Source organism: Cololabis saira, chromosome 5 (genome assembly GCF_033807715.1).
Source record: "Cololabis saira isolate AMF1-May2022 chromosome 5, fColSai1.1, whole genome shotgun sequence".
Taxonomy (NCBI): domain Eukaryota; kingdom Metazoa; phylum Chordata; class Actinopteri; order Beloniformes; family Belonidae; genus Cololabis; species Cololabis saira.
The window spans coordinates 35,753,675-35,775,548 of record NC_084591.1 but is presented as its reverse complement, the minus strand read 5'-3'; the positions used below and the strand labels follow the sequence as shown (position 1 = coordinate 35,775,548).

General features: G+C 41.0%; 1 protein-coding gene across 3 annotated transcripts in view; it reads right to left on the bottom strand.

Moving 5' to 3' along the window:
• Positions 1-21,874, bottom strand: part of tln2b (talin 2b) — a 94,666-nt gene that overhangs the window by 6,097 nt on the left and 66,695 nt on the right. For 2 of the 3 annotated variants that reach the window (XM_061721832.1, XM_061721831.1), the window contains exons 35-52: positions 20,766-20,951; positions 20,487-20,627; positions 19,691-19,872; positions 18,144-18,276; positions 17,929-18,030; positions 17,639-17,809; positions 16,991-17,137; positions 15,246-15,347; positions 14,975-15,094; positions 14,202-14,348; positions 11,718-11,884; positions 11,193-11,376; positions 10,787-10,912; positions 4,202-4,318; positions 3,465-3,650; positions 2,863-2,970; positions 1,674-1,779; positions 281-405 (exon numbers count right to left, since the gene is read on the bottom strand). In XM_061721832.1, the coding sequence (XP_061577816.1) occupies positions 281-405; positions 1,674-1,779; positions 2,863-2,970; positions 3,465-3,650; positions 4,202-4,318; positions 10,787-10,912; positions 11,193-11,376; positions 11,718-11,884; positions 14,202-14,348; positions 14,975-15,094; positions 15,246-15,347; positions 16,991-17,137; positions 17,639-17,809; positions 17,929-18,030; positions 18,144-18,276; positions 19,691-19,872; positions 20,487-20,627; positions 20,766-20,951 (2,550 nt within the window). The remainder of the gene's footprint in view (positions 1-280; positions 406-1,673; positions 1,780-2,862; positions 2,971-3,464; positions 3,651-4,201; positions 4,319-10,786; positions 10,913-11,192; positions 11,377-11,717; positions 11,885-14,201; positions 14,349-14,974; positions 15,095-15,245; positions 15,348-16,990; positions 17,138-17,638; positions 17,810-17,928; positions 18,031-18,143; positions 18,277-19,690; positions 19,873-20,486; positions 20,628-20,765; positions 20,952-21,874) is intronic. The other variant, XM_061721833.1, reaches the window with a different exon arrangement.

The following is a 21,874-nucleotide window of genomic DNA, read 5'->3' as shown; positions in this document are numbered from 1 at the left end:
ACTAAAAATAATGTCAGAGAGTACCTTTGAACAAAGTTTTGTAAGCTAGTTCACCAGACCGGCTCTGCTCTGTGAGTCAACGCACTGTTCGTAGCAGAGAATCATTCTTTTCTTTCATGATATCACGTTAGCAAGTTCAGTTACTGAAAAAGATGACTCCTCTTCAAAGTCAGAGTCACCTTTTCCTACCTACACCCCACATCGTCTCCCGGCTGATTAATGGCAGGAAGCTGCGTGTGGGTTTATGTAGGTGGAAAGGGTTGAGCGGGGCACTTATTACCTTGGGCTTGGCCCTGGGCTTGAGCTGCTCTAGTTTCTTGGCTGCAGCTTCAATGGATGCTGCTGCACCGAGAAGCTCGGTCTCAGCGATGATGGTGGGGTCCTCGGGGTCCACGCTTTCTGATCCTGAGGAAGTGCAACAGCAGACATTGATTACCAAAGGATTTTTTTCTTTCCTTTTTTGCACAGACTCCCACAACAAACAGCAGCACAAATACTCTGCTATCATTTTTCAGTAAAAAGAGACTTTGATTATGCTTTTCTCATGGCTTAATTCAAAAGATATCACGCAAAATCTCAACTCCCTTATACACCCAAAAGAATAGTTTGCGGTACGACAGTGATGCCTCAAAGTTAAGTAAGGTAAACTTAAGTTACTGTAGAGGAAATGCACTTTTGATGGATCATTGTCTTTTTATGGGCCCATAAAATGCTTGGGGACAGCTTGGTAAAGCAGATGGTATGATGTTTTCATAGATTATGTTGATCACTGGGGAAATTTCATGTGCATCCCCCTCCCGGGCCATCTATTCTCTACCCCCTTCTAACTCTGATGAAATGTGATATAGGGGAACAAAACACACCATATACCACTTACCTCCATCTGAGGCAGCGAGGAAAGGGGAGAGGAGAGGGAAATAGAGAGCACATGGGACATTAGAGAGGTGAAGTGGAGAGCCCTGTTGTGTCTCAGGCTTTGCACTGAAATCTAATTCACATCCAAACATAATCTATTACCCCCTGTCAGATGCAGTACTGCAGCTTCGAGAGAAAACGCTGTGGCGGCTGTCTGCCATAACACTCCTAAGGAGTTTAATTTGGAACACTTTGCATAACAATCAGTTTATGCTACAGTTTCAATATTCTGGAGGGATTTTCATGACCCGTCTTTATTAGATGCAGGCAGGTTTGGGGGCTTGATTCAATAGCCCTATAATGTTTGACTAACCCCTAACATCTCCACCATTGAGTCACATTTGGTTTCTCTTTTTGACATTGAGCACATTAAGAGGGCTCTTTCCAGCAAACACCCTTTGTTTCACATGCAATGTAAAACAGGTTCATCAGTTTTACACTGCTGGGACATTTCAAACTTAAAGTATGCCCCCCAAATTACCTCAATAGCTAATAAAAACAACAGAAAAACAAAAAAAGAAATTTTTCCCTTTATAGGGTCCCACAAACCCTTGAACTGCTACACAAACTTAAATTTTTTTCATACTCCATAAATTGATTTCTTCCATAAGAATGGGGTCATCTGTAGCTAAAAGTCTTCAAGCCTAGACTCTTGCTTGTGTGTGTGTGTGTGTGTGTGTGTGTGTGTGTGTGTGTGTGTGTGTGTGTGTGTGTGTGTGTGTGTGTGTGTGTGTGTGTGTGTGTGTGGCGGGCCTCACCTTTCATGGCCTCAGCTGTCTGGACGAGCTCTGTCACACACACCGCCACATGCTTAGAGTGCACAGCCAGCTGCTGCTTCTGCTCCAGTGTGGGTCTCTGCAGCACCTGAAAACACAAGATCCCAGCATGGTGAGATCCACACACACAAGCCTTTCTCCATTACAGCTCAGCCTCTCAAAGCTTTATCATTTTTTTCTTGATTTAAAAAAAAAAAAAAAAATCTGAAAAGTTGAACGAAGTTCAAGAGAGTTTTGAAAAATCTCAAAGGCCTTCTCCAAATTCTTTGGAATTCGGGGGTTTCAGAAGTCTTGTTTCTTTGAACTAAATTTCTCCCTTTTTTTCCAAAAGTACTTTCCCAGCACAAAATATTCACCAGATCGTTTCTGTATATCTGTGGCTTCATGTTTTACAGTGATTGAGTTTATAACCAACAATTTTGTACCCACTCGGGGATACCGCCACCCACTGTGGCATCGGTAATAAAACACATGACGTAAACTGCAGCGGTTCGGTGGGTGGTTGTGTCCTCATTTAAAAGCAACGTTGGCATAAAAAGGTACTTTGAAGTGGAGGAACATTTTCGTCTGCTCTCACATGTATCAAACCTTCCTTGACCACGCGTCAGCTCAGCAACACTAATAACTGACTGACAAAAACTGGAACTAATTGACTTTCTTTCGAAAATCAATTAACATTTTTTTCTTTTTATAAAGCACTTTTTCTGATTAATAAAGCCACAAAATACACACCGTTTAGTGCACAGTACATTGGTTACCCAAAGCCCAAGAAACAAAACCGCATTTTTATTTATTCATTATATTTAGTTATTAAATAAATGTGGAGACACAAAAACAGTTTATGGATAAGCAATTTAAAAAAATATTCCACCCTACGTTTGTTGGCACACAACATTCGTTAGTTAAGTTGTCAGTGGACGGTCATATTGCAGTTAGTGCAGCGATAGGTTCAGCTCTGAAATACTCGTCCAGCACTCAGGGATTTAATTTTGTACATTGGAACTGATTAACCTTCTATAATTAAATATCATGGTCCATTCACTCATGGTAAGAGACACACACACACACACACACACGCACATGTCCCCATAGCAATGCCCAGAACCTGAACTCTCACACATAAATCACTTCCATCATTTATTTATGAGACACGTGACTACTTCATTCCAACCTGCAGTACTTGCTCCAGAAGGTTGATGTATCCAGTTGTGCACTCAGAACCAAACTGCAAGGCCTTGCTTCTTGACTCTTCCCCCACTTCAGGATGGTGTGCTGCTTGCTGTAAAGTTAAGAAAGCAATGCTGAATGAAGGACATTTTAAAAGGGCATTGGTTTTGCACTGGCAATAAGTAACACATGTTTCAATATTGAGGTAAAACATGCTATATCAGGTCAGTAGGATCCTTTATACAATATACTATTTCATGTGAATTGTGATTTAGCTAGCTCTGACTATGAATAGAAATCCTAGGTAATGAAATCAGATGTTCTAGCATTTTTTTTTGGTGATGCTTTGATTTAAAGACATAGCCTACAACGGACAAGCTCCCATCTGTCACCTCCCATTTGTTACAAGTGCTCTGCAGGCGCTGAAGGACTTCATGACTGATGCTTCCCTGTGTGACTTTGAAAAAGTCTCTACCTGAGAGATCAGCCACGGAAAAGGCTAGACTCCATATAATCTCCTCTCAGAGGGCTGGACTCATGTGATCCCTGGCAGCCCCGTGTTGTCTGTGCGAGGCCTGTTTTTGGCAGGGTGGAGTGGATTATCACCTTGCAGGTAGTCAGCATGTCAGAGATGGCTTTGCGGCTACGGTTGGCCGTGGCGATCACATCCTCCTGCTGAGCGGAGTTGCCTGCAGCTACTGCCTTGCTTGTTGCTATGGTGATGCCCTTTGTCATGCGGATGAACTCCTCGGGCGAAGTGGACTTCTCTGGGACGTCCTTGGACTGGAAATTCTGACATGATGATGACCACATAAACAGTGTTTGATGGGTATAGAGGGGACTCAGAGAGGAAATCAAGTCGTGCATTCTATGTTATATAAACACGCATTGGGGACTCAAAACATGCATGTGCAGTATATATAACAATACATAATGTAGGCTGATATATCATATAGGTAATATAATTATCTGGGATTAGGCTTTGCTTTGGTAAAGTGCCTCTTAGGCTTGGGCGGCGGCGGTATCTGCACACATACACAGGGGAAGAAAAAAGAAGCTCTCTAAATCTCTTTTCCCCTTCTCATTCTGGCCGCCTGATAAGAGCAGTGGGAAACCTTCAGGGTCTAAGGGAGGAAGAGGAGGAATAGTGCTGTGCAGATAATAATAAAGGGAAAAAAGAGAACAAAAAGCCCCATCGTTTTCTTCAGAAAAATAGAAATGGATATCCCTGACCCTTTTTTTTTTTTTTGCCATTTCAAGCAGCTTTGCAAGAGAGGCTGTGTCTCATCATTTAACTCCCCACAGACCATAAGGAGGGGGCTCGGCCTGTCAGGCCCTCTTACTGTCAGCTCCTGCTTGATGTACTCAATGGAGGCCTCCAGTGCCCTCGTCCCACGAGTGGCCTCATCCTCCACGGCCTTCACTGTTTTTAGAAGGGACGTCACGTTGGTCACCATAACCTGTCACATAAGAGCAACAATAATGTGGCCTCAGCCAAACCAGGAGTGAGATCAACATATCTGATTAAATGTCATTATTTTTGCTTTCACTGCTCCTGATTCCTGCGCAATGAAAAATCACGATGTAGTTGCTTTTCTCAACTAAATTAAGGCCATGACAAAGGGGTGTATTTCAGGTGAAATCAGGATGATTTACTGCTGGTGTAGCAGTTTATTTGTGGGCTCAGGATTTAAAAAATAATAATTTCACTGACCTGTGGCAATATATATTGTTATGTGCGCTGTGTACAGCAACAATTTGCACACATTGTTGAGTATTATGTGAGTGTGTGTATGTGTCTGGTTATGAGTGTGGTTGAGGATGAGGATGATTGTTATCTGTGTATTGTATGTGTATGTGTTTGAATGTGTGATGAGAGTGAGAGAGTGTATGTACTGTTGGTCTCTATTGTGCACTTTATGATTTGGCGCTCTTGTTTCCGTGCTTTTATTTATTAGTGCATTCTGTCAAATTTTTAAATATTATGGTTATTATGTCTTATTTCAATTAATCTTAATATTGTATCTGCTTAGCACTTTACCTGCCCAGGGACTACAGGCGGAAATTAGCAATTGTTGCTATAACCTGGCTCAAAGCATCTCTTCTTGTTTTACAAGATTAATGTTTTTTTTGTGCATTGTCCCTGTTTTAAATAAATAAATTCAATCAATCAATGAATCAACGTGCACATTTGTTTGGTTAGGAATTTGAGAAACATGATGCTAGGACTTTGAGGGTGTCCCATTTGTAGGTCACCATATGTTGGAGGAACAGAAACAATCTGTCAATATGAGCATGTCCACGGGTGGCCCTAATTCCATTTGAATTGGAATACAGAAGAAACCCTGTGTAAAAGTTATCTGAACGAGTAAATATATAGTTATTCAGAAAATGTGCACAGACCTTCCGAGGCCCAAATCTCTTTGAAGGTGTTTCGAGGTACCTGAAAGTATGTTACTAATTAAACACTTTGATCTTGGTACATTCCACTCAGTGACCACAGCTGCACCAAGGTTACATGCCAAAGCTCTGATCTGCAGGTCCCGTTCCTCGGGGGGGGCTGCTGCTGCGAGCTAAGTGACATCTCTTAGTCTAGGCAGAATTTCTGAAAATGTGCTTATTTAAAGTGCTGAAGGCATTTTGTGAATATTTATAATATACAACATTTCTAGGGGTATTAAAGGGTGCTGAATCCAAATCTGCTGTATATGAAGCTCAAAAATGTCCCAAAATGCTTCAAAATTGAGAAATCCAACATGGCCGCCACTGCCAGGCTGAAATCTATTTTTCAGTATATCTTTTTGACTAAACAAGGTACAAACATGAATTAAAAGTGCTTTTGTAAGTTTTCCTACATGGGCAATTCGATGTCATATTCAGAATTGAGATGTAATGTGAAGAAACTGCTTATATATTACAAAAATAGTTTTTAACTATGAATAATTACTCAATTATTATTATTATTATTAGGCTACTTTTACTTACTTTGTATTTTGTTTTGAGGTAAAATGTATCAAATGTGCTGGAATGGAACCTTTGCCATCCCCAATATCACCCCACCACCCAAGCTTAGCTTTTCTCACACTTCTCAGAACGGCTGATCGGAAACATGAGACAGCTAACAGGTAAAGTCATGTCCAGTGTATATTTTGATAATGTGACATGTTTTATGTAGTTTAAATAATCGCAGAATATATTTTTAGCATTTTTGATCACTAAAAGAAGCGTAACTAGCTAATGTTAGCCAGCTAGTTTCTGGGATTAGCTAACGTTAGTGGCTAGCTAACATTACTGGCTCAATGAGCTAGCTAAAAAAATAAATATCGATGTCTTAGACTTTGCATTCGACTTCTAAGACAGTTATGCATCATATGCCAGGAAGACAATAAGCAAAATCTCATGACAATTAGTAAGGATGGCCTCCAGTCAGCTGACACTATAAGACAGCTCCGGATGAAATTACATCATGACAATTTCCGAAATGCAACCAATTGACTTACTGAGGTACTTCAAGGAGAGTTGCCTCAGCAATTCTTATGGCATAGGAACTGCCGAGCAAAATACATGAATAAACGTGAAATAGAAAGGAAATTGAAGGCAGAATCGAAAAAAGATACCAAACTAAGTTCGTCTGCATCCACCCTAACTCCGCAAAATGTTAGTCTACGGAGCAAAATACCTCCAATAGATTGGAAGCAGTGTATCTTTTGCCACCAAGATCAGAAAGAAAAACTACATCTCATACAAGAAATGAAAGTCAGCAGCAGAATCCTACAAGCAGTAAAATGTGATTCATTCTTAAGAGTGCGACTTGATTGAGTAAATTATCTTATACCTGCAGAAGGAAGTTATCACATGAAAAACAGGTTTGAACGTAGGACCAAACGCATGGAGTCACTTCCGAGCACGGAAATGCCATTAGAGTGGATCTGCCAAAAACTTGAACAATCAGCAAAGTAAGCGGATATTCTGGATCTTGTACATGTGTGGGACCGGCACTCTACACTAGCTAATGAGGCTCAATTAGATATACCATCTAGATTTCTAAGCCGAAGGAACTCCTTCAAGGAACAAATAGCTGATCGTCTTGAGGGCATATACGACTTTGTTGTACTGCATGATCAGCCTCGAAATGAACCTTGTACTGTCTTGGTTCCATCCAAATACCGGCACATTCCAGTATCAGCAATGGTGAAAGATGACACCTCCAATATTCATAGAGTCCTACATTCAAACACAAGGATCAAGATATGTTCCTGAACATGGTCCATGTGGCCTTGCACATCCGAAGAGATATGATCTCACATCCAAAACAAGAGGGGATAGACATCAGTGAAAACAGAGCAATAGACAGCATACCCAACAGTCTGTACATGTTCCTCAACTTGTTACTAGGTGGTCAGCGCCTGCTGGGGGATGACGTTGAAGATTATGATAATAACACAGCCAAACGACAGCTTAATACAATTCAATTCAATTTTATTTATAGCGTCTAATACAACAGATGTTGTCTCTAGACGCTTTCCAGAGACCCAGAACATGAACATAAACCCCCGAGCACATATTACATAAACAATGGCAGGTAAAAACTCCCCTAGTGGGAGAAAAGCCTTAAGCCAAACAGTGGCAAGGAAAAACTCCCCTTTAGGAGGGAAGAAACCTTGAGCAGGACCAGGCTCATAAGGGGGGACCTTCCTGCCGAAGATCCTCAGCATTGCACAGGATCTTATGTACACAGCTAGTGGAGACAAGTTCCTCACTCCGAAGCACATAGGACTGGCCAGTACCCTTCATCAAGCTAAACGTTCGAAGGAGTTGGTGAACATGTTTCACCAGGCAGGTCATGTTATGAGTTACCGTGAGGTAATCAAACTTGACACTGCACTGGCTAAGACGACCTTGGAAACCATGGGGGATGATAGTGCCGTTGTTCCACAAAATCTGATATAGGGTCGCTTTGTTCATTTCTCAGCGGACAATGTTGACATCAACGAATACACTCTGGACGGAAAAGGGACATTCCATGCCACTCAAGTGGCCGCCTGGCAATGTGGTCCACCTGAAGGTGATCTCCTTGAAGGAATTGATCTTTACTCCAAGTCAAAAAACCCTCAATATCCCCAAGGCAATGACGAATATAGTACCTGCACCAAAGAGGAATCACAGAGCGGACTGTAGTAGCAGACTGTTTCACGCAGCCATCTGAACAATGATGCCTAACTGTGGGTCCGAGGACATTAAGCTTTCTTGGGTATAATCTATTGCTTCAGCCATGGTTTCTGTCGCCAACTGACTAATTCAGACCTACAAGAAAGAGTGAGTTTTCTTAGAATACGAATGCAAAGTCTAAGACATCGATATTTATTTATTTAGCTAGCTCATTGAGCCAGTAATGTTAGCTAGCCACTAACGTTAGCTAATCCCAGCAACTAGCTAGCTAACATTAGCTAGTTAGGCTTCTTTTAGTGATCAAAAATGCTAAAAACATATTCTGCGATTATTTAAACTACATAAAACATGTCACATTATCAAAATATACACTGGACATGACTTTACCTGTTAGCTGTCTCATGTTTCCGATCAGCCGTTCTGAGAAGTGTGAGAAAAGCTAAGCTTGGGGAGTGGGGTGATATTGGGGATGGCAAAGGTTCCATTCCAGCACATTTAATACATTTTACCTCAAAAACAAAATACAAAGTAAGTAAAAGTAGCCTAATAATAATGATAATAATTGAGTAATTATTCATAGTTAAAAACAACTATTTTTGCAATATCTAAGCAGTTTCTTCACATTACATCTCAATTCTGAATATGGTATCGAATTGCCCATGTAGGAAAACTTACAAAAGCACTTTTAATTCATGTTTGTACCTTGTTTAGTCAAAAAGATATACTGAAAAATAGATTTCAGCCTGGCAGTGGCGGCCATGTTGGATTTCTCAATTTTGAGGCATTTTGGGACATTTTTGAGCTTCATATACAGCAGATTTGAATTCAGCACCCTTTAATACCCCTAGAAATGTTGTATATTATAAATATTCACAAAATGCCTTCGGGGTTCTGATTTTGTGAAAATTGACCCTGTCTATCTTCCCTCTCAGGGAACTGGGAACTGTTCAACATCGTTTCTCTGATCAAAGAAGTATACAGTAAAGCAGGTTCAAAAAGGTGATGGATTAGCCGGCTTCATCAAACCTTAACCACCCATTCGGAGACTGTATATCACAGCAGGGGTTATTATCTTTTTTTATTATTTTTCAACCCAGAATTTCTTCTTCACAGGAGGAGGTGTTTGATCTGTTACACTTCTGCCAAAAATTGGGAGCGGCTTACTTTAGTTATGAGGGAAAACACATTCGAAAGGAGATCTTTGATGATTATAAAAATATTAAGGACATTAGTCTTTTATAAACTACAGTGCAGCGTGCTATCTGTGGTTTCTGTTGATATCCAATATTAATTTAAACCTAGTAAATGATGTCTGAAGATACTGATGCAAACACTTAATTAGTGCTTTGTTTAACCCCTATAATGCCGTATGAATCACATTTGATTCGTGAATCCCCCGACACTCACAAAAAGAAAAAAAATGTTTTGTACAAAGACAAAACAATGACCGAAAAATAAATACTAAGTTAATATAACAATTCCGAGAAAACATATAATTTAGAAATTCTTAAAGACAAAATTGAGGATGTTTTTGATTTCTATAAAATATAAGCATTTTTTTTAAAAATTTATTATTATTTCACAAGGGATCATTTTACTTACTGATTTGTTGTCTGTGATGAATGCTAATAGACTGGTCAATACTACCATCTGTGTTCTGAGATACAACATCAGTTGTGTGAGGCATGCGGCTGCAAATCAGGACTAAACTCACAACCATGTTACCAGGTCAATGCACACACCGGCTCTTTTCCTGAGACAGAAGATGCAGTTTGCTCTTTCACAACAGCAGGGCTTCATTTTGTGGCAGGTTTGCATGCACGATGTACTCCCTCATAGAGAATATCATCAGGACGAGCAACGGTGATAGGGTTTCAGTTCTATTTATTTATTTTTTTGCTGCTGATTTAATCAAAAGGTCTGAACAAAACCAGAGCAGTGTTCGCAGGAGTTACCATGGTGACGAGACCAGGCTAAGACCTTGCTAGCATGGTTACACTGATGAGGTGATGGTGCTGAGAACAAACAAGTCCAGCAAAAAGCTTGAAGCCACTTGGCATCATTTTCCCCATTACTCTCTACAAGTTTTACTGTCGAGTCAGAACTGTCATTTTTGCACCCTTTTTTTTCGGCCCTTTACCATAAAGCCCACTTTAACTACATAACTAAAATGTTCTTTGGTAACCAGCTAAAACAACACAGCAAAAGGCAAAACCATACACTACATACAGTACTGCATGTTGGTGTATTTCTTAGGAGAAAAAAATAGCCAAAAGCTTATTTTATAATGACATCGTTGGTGTTTTTTTTTTTTGCTGGGTTGAATTTTACCTGAAGCAGGTTTTGATTTTGAAGCAGCCACAAAATCCCTGCTGTACTGCCGTTCAAGCAGAAACACCAGAAGCAACACTCCAGAAAGTGTTTGAGATACAGCATTCCTCAATAAAGCAAACCAACAGTCTCTCTTACTCAGACAAATGCATGTACACAATATGCAGGTACGGCTCAAGTCTAAAGAGATGGGAGAGAAGACGCAACATCTTGATAAGAGCTGTCACACTTTTCTAAAAAAAAAAAAAAAAAAAAAGGCTTTGCACTGTGCTACCGGATACATCAAACTAGACATGTTAATATAAAAAGAGGATTTGCAGAATCTATGTTAATAGTCTCATCTTCCGGGTGAAGGAGCGCATGCTGCAATCAAAACACAGCTAACATGTAGCATGACAGGTGTCTCTTTTCCTGGTTAATTTCTTTACCTTTGCAGCGCTCTTCAGCTGATACATGGAGGGGTCGTCAGGTGGTTTGCCAGCGGCACATTTAGTGGCACCGATGAGTTCTGCCAGGGCCTTGGCCACATCCCTGACTGCGTTTATCAGCACCACCTGAGGAGAGAGAACTGGAATCAATAGGGCACAATGGTCAGAGTGTGGGCTTATCGGTTGTGCCTTAGGGAGGGGATTTAGCACGTATTACTCCCAGCTTGTCATGATACTTGGTGGAGAGCGGAGATAGAAGCATGCATTCAGGGCCAAGAAGAGGTACAATATGAATGACTGGTGTTTTTTGTGGGAAGGGTGAGACAATAAGTGTAATAAGCTGATTATTAATAGCATATTATATATGTTGTTATGACAAGCAAAAAGAGCGTTGAGTCTTCATCACCTGTGTCTCGGGGTCCTCAGAGCCCATGCTGGTAGCTCCCAGTTTGACCACCTCAGTGAGCTGAGTGATTGTCTTGGCCGATGAGTGGGCAGCCTGAGCCAATTTCTCCTGACTGGACGCAGCTCCCGCGACCAGCAGCTTGGTGTCCTCCACCAGCGTCTTGGCTGTCTTCAAGATGCTTTCCCTGAGGGATGGGACACATTGTGTGACAATCTGCTCCAGTCACGCTCAAGCACCAACAATATAAAAGGAGGCTGCTTTTGCTTCTCTGAACATAATGTTTATCTAGTACAGGCAATGTATGTCATTCTTGAAATGCACCTAAATATGTGGCTGTGTTGGCAAACTCCAGGAGCTCCGTAGTGTGGCCAGAACTGTAGAAATCTGGCAAGTTCTATCACCTCTGAGCTCCAAAAATAGCACATCTACTGCCCATTCTCTGTCTTCTCTTATTCTCTTTTTTTTAAATAGGCTTTTATGCAATTGTCTCGGTGACTTGTCCTGTTTGTGATGGGGTTACCGCACCTGTGATCAGCAAAACACTCTTCATTCTCAGGGCTCAGGGTTCCAGCTGAGGCAAACATGATGGTGGTGTCCAGGTCAGCGATGATCCCAGAAACGGCGCTGGCTGCTGTGATGCAGGCCTGGGTGCCTTTGTTTCCTGCTTGCAGTGCTGACAGTACCAAGGACACCTGCAACATGTGAGGGATTACATTGGACATGCTGAAAAAGCTCCTTGAAATATGCTGTTTCCTTCTGGCTCTGGCTTCTAATTATTAAACATTATTATTAAACCCTTTTATAAGGTGCTAGCAGGGCCTTTTATGTATCAAGTGTGAACATTTTGGATGCAAAAGAGGAAACTGGCACTAAAGGAAGGAAGAATTTATGAACATGCATAGAATCAGTTTGCCTCACAAGCGCATATAAACCAAACACAACGGATGCAAATCTCAAAGATGTCCATTTCAAAAAGGCAAAAGCTTACATGTTGAACGGACAATTATGTTTTGTAGTGAATCAATTCGAGGGAGAAATGTGTCAGCAGCATGGCTAAAAGCTTCCAGGATCACAGCATGGAGACGTGGTATTATTGTTAACTGCACAGTGTGAGAGTGGTCCGGAAAATCTGTTCTTATGATTGGTACAAAAAATGTATTTAAGCAACAGGCATTACTTCTTACAATAACATACAGTACATTAAACCCATTTTCTCGTAAATGTGTCCTCGGTTCAACATTAAAGTTAAATGTCCCTGTGTGTTTTTAAATCAGAGACATCCAGGGTTTCATACCCAACAAACCTCAGAAAGACCCTCCACCGTGAGGAAAAGTAGCTAATGCATAGATTTCCAAAAGCTTGATGAGGCAAAGTTGTGCGGGATTATTGGAATGAATAAAAAGACGGCAAATAGGTCATTGTGATGAATAACAATAACTACTTACGGTTGCCCAGAGAACACGCTTTTAAAATACAAGCAGTTCTGCTACGGTAGGAACAACAAATCATACCATGTTCTTGTGAGGTCTTCCATTTTCATGCAATTGTGTTCTTTATCTAAATATCTAGAGTCAAATGAAAAAAGGAACACCTTCTTTTAATTTAGAAGCTTTACCAGTCAGGACATAAAAATAAATAAATAAAATATCACCTGGTTCTTACAATGCAACATATTGCCTTGTGTCATGATTTATGGAGCAGAAACTGAGCCAAGATAAGCGGGGTACTTGGTATATTTTTAGCACTTCCATAGGAATTAAGAAGGAAGGTAGCAGCCAGGCATTACATATCAAACTAATCACTTGATTTTTTTTCTCCAATTTTCTGCATATATTTTGATGGTTAATACCAAATTTGTCAAAAAACTGATAGCCACATATATATGCTTTTTGATCTTGCAACAGAGGGATTTTTTGTGCTTGGGTGTGTGTGGGAATGCCTTTCCTTTACCAGCCCTGCTGACAGTCTACTGTATTTTATTGATCCCTATAAAAACCAAAAACAGATTCTGTCAAAGAGGACTAAATCACTGTCATTGGGAGACAAAAGAGAAAGTAAGAGAAGTCAAGACAACGGTGGGTGCAGCTTGGAGACTGTGTGGTGTGTATGTGGAGGAGTGTTTAATGAATTGTGGATTCCTGAAATTGTACAATTTTGACCTATGGCTGCTACAAGAGGTTCTATGAAGATGGCGAATAAAGATGGGGAAGGAGACATCTGAATTAATCAGACAATGGGCGATAACTTGCAGGAAAAGTTGGATCTTTGCCAGCTTTTATTATTTAAGACATGATAGCAGTGTTCATTTCTGTAGGGGGCGCCCAACAAACTCACTTGATCAACTGATCCTCAGTAAGAGGGACGGTGACTACAGAAGCAGAGGTTTTCACAGTTTGCTTGTCTCAAGCATTTAGATGTGTTAACATAATGTAAAGGAGGAAATAATCAGCAATAATCTTAGATAAACAATTATTGCTGCTGATCAATATGGGAATGGTTATGCAGTGATTTCCAAACAATTTGCAATCCATCATTCTACCGTCAGACTATTCTCATACTTCACATTAAAGTTCACACCTAAGCTTTCAAGAGAGTGGACGTCCTAGCAAGTTCCCCCCGAGGTCAAGAGAATTTTACAAAAATGCAAGCGACACTTTAGTCACAACAATTTTAGCGCTGAATTACATCATACAGAAAACAATGACCTCAAATTGTTGCTTTCTAAGTTGTGTCTCCAAGCTATTGAATCATAGGGCGTATTTAGTTTTACACACTCTGGCAATTTAACTAAAATAAATCATTTTTCAGCCCTGTCATGGACTATATAAAACCACTGAATAAATCAGCAAGTATTTTCATGAAGATTCAAACTTCTCCCGGGTTTCAAACAACAGATGGTTAACATTATGAACCCAAAAACAGAGAACAGGAACAACAAAGATTGGCATTTATTCACAAAGTTGAGGTGACTGACTTTTTTTTGTTGTTTTTTTTAATGACATCGCTTACCTTTTCTGTGACTGCTCGGGCACACTCAATGAGCTCCCGTTTGGAGAAACTGTCGGAGGGGCTGAGCTGCAGCGCTCCAGCCTTCTGGACCAGACAAATGCAGCCATGCCCTAATTCTTGCACCCGTGTCCTTATTTGGAAAGCAACCTGAAAGCATAACGCATCATCAGCTTACACATCCATGTTCTCATTTGAGTCGCGACGCAGCAAAACTCAAAATCGTCTCCTAAGCTTTCCAGCTGGTGGATAAAAATGATTTTAAGCACCTTCAGAAATGAAACGCTAGCAATGCACATTTTTTTTTTCCAGACTGCAATTTACAGGTGGGTACATTACAAGTATTGCTATAGGATTTTAGACTTGTAGAGGTGCAATGTCGCTATGGTAACCACTGGGGTTTCCAGCAGCTTGTTATACACATGATATTGATATGAGCTGTGTGTTTATTACCGGGTATATCAATATTTCCACACATTGCTGTTATCTTGACAACACAGAAAAGCTGTATGTAGAGTGTGAGTTGGTGATGAGAGAAAATGAATGTTGGAAGCACATATCTCTATTCAGCTCATATTGTTTGTGCAACCTTGAGGAAACTGCAACATATCAATGAATAGCAAATATCCGCTCTCATCTGTGTTTTAACAGCAGATGTAAGCTGATGTAAGTCGGACATTTCCGTGGCCCGGTTGTGTATGGATAGTCTGTAAAGCACAGTAAACTGAATATTTTGTATGAGTACAGTCTGAAAAGCCAAATATGTGGATTCCCACCTCCTCTGGCTCTGCAGTGGCTGCAGCAAGGCGTCCTTGGTGGGCGAGCTGTCCGTAGTCCACCGTCACCTGAGAGGCAAGGCCACCAAGCTCTTCTGTGCTGGTTACTGACTTAGTCATCTGGGTGCAGGAACATAGAATACTTTCAGCAGAAACCGACTAATCTTTCTTAAGTTATACAGTTCAATTATTTCATTGAAAACAGGAAAAGTCATAGGAAAAATTATCGAAAAAACAGGCAGGAGTCAAAGATAGATCTCATTGTGCTCACCATCTCCTGTGCAGTGATGGAGATGGCCTTGGAGAACTTCACCATGGTGGTCTGGTAGTCCACAAAAGAGCCCTCTGGTTCTGGAGGCGTTCCTTCATCCAGCTGTTGAGATAAGCTCTTTAGTGGTCTTTCACATGGGCATTCTCCCTCTGAGCGAGGTCTCAAAAGCTCTCACGCAGGTATAGTTGTCAGACAGGTACAGAACTACTTCGCAAACACTGAATATTAAAAAAAATCATCACTGCCAATAAAGAGTACATAATAGAATCTTTATTTTACGTTTATTCCGACCCTCTTACAATTTAATTATTACATTTAACAGCAAGATTTACTTCATTGTAAAGTGAGCTTGTTAATAACAGTCATCATAATCAGTGTCCACCCGCCTTATTGATTTATTTTTTAACGTTTTTAAAAATCATTTTTTATTTTCCCACCTTTTGTGTTGCCTAACTGTTATCTTTTGTTCTTGTCATTTATCAGCGCGGTCTGCATGATGGTGTGATGCCACCAGGTTAGCCCCTGGTCTCAGGTCTCCCTGAGCCTGTGTTGGGTTTTTCTTGGTAATCCAGTTTCCTCCCACATTCCCAAAACACGCATGCTTGGTCAATTGGTTATAATAAAGTCACACTCGGTGTTGAACATGAGAATGCATGATTGATTGTCTCGGTCGGGTCATTTGACAGCCTGGTGACCCAATACGGCATGAAGCAAGCATTACAAATGAATGGAATGAAAGGGTATGATTTTGTGCTATGATTGTAGTGCTCTGTTTTTGTGTTCCTCATACAAGTTACATTTTTGTAGCAGAACAGAAAAGGGGGATGACTTGAAAAAATGGACAGATTTTCTCAGTAATGTCTTATGATACTTCTACAGTAAAGCAGGAGCGATAAAACATACATAACCCCTCAGTGGGATTTTTACAGTGGATAATTTTTTGTTCTGTTTAATGTATTATTTATCAATTCTAAAATAGTTATTACAACACTTTCCAATGGGCCATTCTAAAAGCTTAATGAAATTACAAAATATTGTAAATTCGATAAATGTAAAACTGTATAAATGTATCATAAATTTAGTCATTTAATTGCTTTGTTGGCCAAATGTAAGGCCTCTCAGACCTTCTTGCTTTCTCTTTCTTGAAAAGACCTCCAATCGACCTGTTTTGGAAAAAGGTTGAAGAATGACTTAGAGGGTGACCGTTAGACGAGTTGAGACAAGAACCTATTCAAAATGTACTTGTTAAATATGCATTTGCATGCAGTGATGCATTCTGGCCCAACAGAAAGTGAAGGAGGTGGAGATTATCAGGTGTAAATGTCTTAAATGGTTTGCAGGGTCCAAGTTAGTAAAAGGTCATTTAATAAACAACGGAAAAGAGGCTACAAGGATATGCCGAAATAAAAATGCAAATAAAACAAAAACAGACTGGACAAAGTGTATTATTTCTGCATAATACACTGATGTGTCCTCTTGCAATGATGAGTGACAGATAATGTCACCATGTGCATTTCAATCTAGTCATCTGTTGGACGGATGATATTTACTGGCAAGGACAGACCTTCAGAACGGCCACTGCTGAAATAAATACCCTTGAGTGTAAACCTTGTTCTGCCCTCAGAGGAATGAGACAGGAGAGACATTTCCAGCGGAGATCATTTCAAACCACTTGAAAAGATGCCACGTCAGACTGCAGCCTGCATAGATACATGCAGTACAGGCAAACACATGGCCTGACTCACCGTGCACATGGACTCGGCGATGGCCTCCACCATGCCCCCGACCATGCCGCCCTCACTCGCAGCTTCATTCAACGTCACCATGATGTCGTCCACGGCCTCTCTCATCAGCAGGGCTGCCTCGGAGACGGCATCATGCGTGTGACATGCCTGAGGAAGCACGAAGCCAAGGACTGATTGTTGATGATTACTCATGATTGAAGCAGCTGTGTTCTGCAGCAGTGGTTCACCACTCAGAAACTACCTGAATACACTTTTTCTTGGCTTTAATGAGGCTGAATGCATTTGAGTAAAATCACCCAAGAGCATGACTAGAAGCTAGGGATCACAGAGCTTTGAATAGAATATCAATAAAAAAAGAAAAGAAAGAACACTGATAGATTCATAAAGTCCAAGCACAATTGCCTTGGGCTTTTCTTCTCCTCTCTTCACCACAGAATAAAATATATAACTGACAGAACAACACAGATGATAAGAAAGTTAGAGAACCTTGGGTGAAAATCAACTTTTCGGCCTAGAAATAAAGAATAGCTTTATTGTCCTTAAAATAGAGAATTTCGCTTGGAGATATCTGACTTTCTTTTACAGTCGAAGTCACTTCTGAGACTGGGACTCATGGACGGTGGCATTATAAGCTACTACTGTATGTACCTTGGGGTTTCCTCCGCCTTCCTTGGCAGCGTAGAGCATCTGCAGGGCTGACTCTGAGAGGGTTTTCGTCTGGTCCAGGATGGTCATCTGCTGCTGATGGTCTTGGAGCTTTGAAGCCAGCCCGACTGATGCCACAATGAGAGGATCAAAGTAACTGGCGAGCTGGGTCACCTGGGGGAATGTTTTTTAAGAGAGCTGTCTGAGAGAGAGTTGAACCACAGCAGAAAACAGAGAGCAGTTTTTCTTTCATAATCCAGCGGGGATGAAGAGAGACACGATGAAACCAGCACCTTGTGCCCGAGCTGGGCGGCTTCGCCTCGGGCTACTGTGGAGACAGGATCAATCAGATGACCAATCTCTTGCACTGAGGATGTCAGCTGCTCCTGGAGCGCCTGTTGAAGTACAACGGCAGAGAATTACAGGAAAAGTCACAACAGAAAAGCTACAGATCCCATTAAGTTCTTTCTCTCACACAGGAGAGTGATGATGGGCTACTTGCACTCACTTCCATGGAGATATCATCTCTGCAAGGCAGAGTCTGGCCAACTGCAGCCAGAGAAGCTTGCTCAATGTCCCGGATACACTTGTTAATGTTGTCAATAGAGTAATCACACTCCCTCTGTCCTGGTGCCTTGTCCCTGTCACCAAAAAATGGAAAGAATATGTATTCATTCATACACTGTGGGGCAAAATCTACTGTATTTTCTGGACTATAAGCCGCTACTTTTTTCCTAAGTTTTGAACCATGCGGCTTATACAAAGGTGCGGCTATTCTGTGGATTTTTCTTCCACCGCTCGGGGGAGTGCTAACCGGAATTAGAATTAAAAACTAAGACAAAATAAATGCAAAGAAGAATACGCTACTTCTTCTTTAGCAGATAGAAGTAGAAGCAGATTTCAAACAGATAAACAGATAAATAAATAGCTGTTATTTTCTCTTGGTTCTGTCCCGTTTTAATCAGCAAAGTTGCTGCCGTGTTAAAAGACACTGTTAGGAAAGGATCTATTTAGGTACAAACATGTACATCATTTACAGTTCAAAATCCTTCTGTACATGTAGTAAATATCTAATCTGACAACATAAATATCTGCGGCTTGCATATCTTTTTTTTTTAAATAGAGCGGATGCGGCTTATATACAGGTGCAGCTTGTATATCTTTTTTTAATTGTTTTTTAAAAAATAGAGCGGATGCAGCTTATATACAGGTGCGGTTTATAGTCCAGAAAATACGGTAATTTAATCTCTAATGATAATTCAATTTAAAGTCATACTTGAATATTTTGAGAAATCCTCTTTTCTTGCTGACTCTAAAGAAAACTGATTCTCATGTCTGTACAAATATGAATCTAAAATCCTCAGCCAATGAGCTTAGTAACATAAGGAAACTGGAAACACGGGGAAACAGCACAAATGGCTTCGGCCCAAGCTAAAAAAAATCCACTACCCATGTTCAAGCATCTTAAAAGCTTACTGATTAACACATGTTTATTTAATCTGTAATCTAACTTTTCTTGCCAAGGGTGGTGACTTCCTGGAGTCTTGTCATCACCAAGGAGGTTACCAGGCAACCAGCTGACACTCATAACACTCAGCACTGCTAATCAGCGGCTGGCCTGAGATTTGCATTTAGCATTAGTGGGATCAAGGTGCCACATTTATTATCCAGCTCTTATTCAGAAGGTACTTATCCAAATGGTGGACTATAGCTTTAAAAAGCTAGTTAGGAGGTGTTTTCCAAACTTTAGCTGCTGTCGGTTGTGTGCTATAATGATGATGAAGCTGGGTGGAGTACCACATGGTGAAATGTGTTTCAGATCAAGCGTCCTTGTCTCATTTCTCCGGAGTGTGAACTGATCTACCGCAAATCAGTAGGAGCTTTCAGCAGCTATAAACTAAAGTATTTATTTACTACTTAGTGAGACACACATTAGGGAACAAGCCCCCTGGTTGCAGAAACGATTATACCTTCAGCTTTGCAACAGCTTTGCAAACGTTAACGCTGGATAATCTCACAGAGACAGGTGAGATTGTGACTGGGATTCATACCAACCTAATGGAGGTGATGAGACTTTTGATGGAGTCCGAGACTGTCCTGGAGTGACCGGCTAAAATGGACCACGTAGGGGGATCTTTGGGGTTGAGGACCAGCGAGCGTGCCGTTTCTATCAGGTAAGTGGAGCTATCGAGCATTGAGCGGGCCGAACGGACAATAGGCTCCTGCGCTGCTGAGCCCTGGGGAAATGAAAAAGATTAGTGTAAGTGAAACAGCAGCCCAGGTAGCAGCTGAACAGCTGAGGATCTAGCCACGTTGGTCTGACAGAGTTGTTGATTTTCTTTGACTACCTTGGAGAGATCAAAGGTGCAATCAAAGGGAGGGATGAGATTAGGAAAGGTAGCTTTACACAGACACAGGAAGAAACACCTCCAGTCTTTAACGATAGAAGCCAAAATCTCCCTTGACAATTAGATTAACAAGCTAAAGATCAGAGCAGCTGTGCTAAGAGAAAGTGCCGTTAAACACTGCCCTCCAACAGATTACAGCCATAAAGCTTTAGAGGACTATGCAAGCGCTGTTCTGCTGAGAATGGAAACTAAAAATCCATCCTGAAACTTGCCTTGATATGAAAAGAAGGGAGAAAAAAATGGATTTCAATTAAATTCCTCCTAATATAACTGCAAAGGTCATTACAATTCACCACAACCCGGCTATAATATGAAATTAACTCATACACTTTGGACTTTTTCAATACCACGAAAGCCGTTATTGTGTTAAATTGTCGGGATTGGAAAATACAGATTATGAAAAAAAAGGTGTGTTACAAACAAACATCAGAACTGACAGCTACCTCGTTACTTATTTGAGCTGGGATGCTTGCAAACTCAGGGTTGTTGGCAAAGGTTGACAGGTTTTCTACAGCCTCGAGGAGTGGAGCTGTGGCAGCCCGGCACCTGCTTTTGTTCTCCTCGGAAAAATCTCCATCCAGAGCCTAAAGGAAGACAACATTACACAAATAAAAATCTGCCCATTCTGGCCTTACGCTGGAGAGAGACTTGAGTTATACATACACATCTGCACCTTCTCACTTGACGACAAACAAAAATTCTGTACCAAATTTACACTCAACGTTTTGATCAGTTGGGGAGTTGACCTTGATGGTTTTGACCAGGTTGGCTGTGGTGTTGGCCACCTCTTTGGCTGACTGGACAAACTGCCTCCTAGCCACCGGGTTGGAGGTTTTAGAGGAAGCTAGGCGGCAGGCGTTACAGAGAGCCGAGGTGTGCTTGGCTACAATTGTTGCTGCAGACAAGACCTTATAAATAAACAAACGAGAAACATCAAGACAGAATACAACAGTTGCATACATTCAGATAATCAAGAGGACTGTGCAGCGCAAAGCGTTTAAAACAATAACTGGATATTTATTTAAACTGACACAAGATACCCTGCATACACAGATAAACCACTGTCTAGTTGGCTGTCTTTTGTCCAAACAACTCTGACTTGTCCAGGTATGGACACAAGAGGGTCGAGGCCGTTGGTGGACAAACAGCTATTTAGATATTTAGATAAGTGTTACATCTCAAAGTGTCATCCACATGAATGCCAGGATTCGGGTTTTCCGGGCAGAATAATGCGACTGTGACAAGATGATCAATTTATTGATTTAACCTAGTCATAGTTTCAATGTTGTGGTTTAATAGCCGTGTTAAGACTAATTACTTTTAATCCAACTCACAATGGAAGGACCAAAAAAAAAACAAAAACAACCAACTTCATCTCTTACCTACGGAGCCCCTCTGGTGACATTTGAAAAAAATAAAATAATGCGTGGCCACGCATTATTAACTCATGGCCACGCATTAATAACTCGTGGCCACGAGTTATTAATGCGTGGCCACGAGATAATCAATGCGTGGCCACGAGTTATTAACGCGTGGCGAGTTATTAATGCACGCATTGATTATCTCGCCATGACAATACTCTTGCTCTTTAATATAAATAGACTATAATTACCATTATTAATGATGAATAACCATCCCACCAAGGAAGTTGCATCCACGAAGTCCAGACAGTAGGTTATAATGCCATCCACGAGTAAAATAATGCGTGGGCACGAGATACATAATGCGTGGCCACGCATTAATAACTCGTGGCCACGCATTAATTATCTCGTGGCCACGCATTGATTATCTCGTGGCCACGCATTGATTATCACGTGGCCACGCATTGATT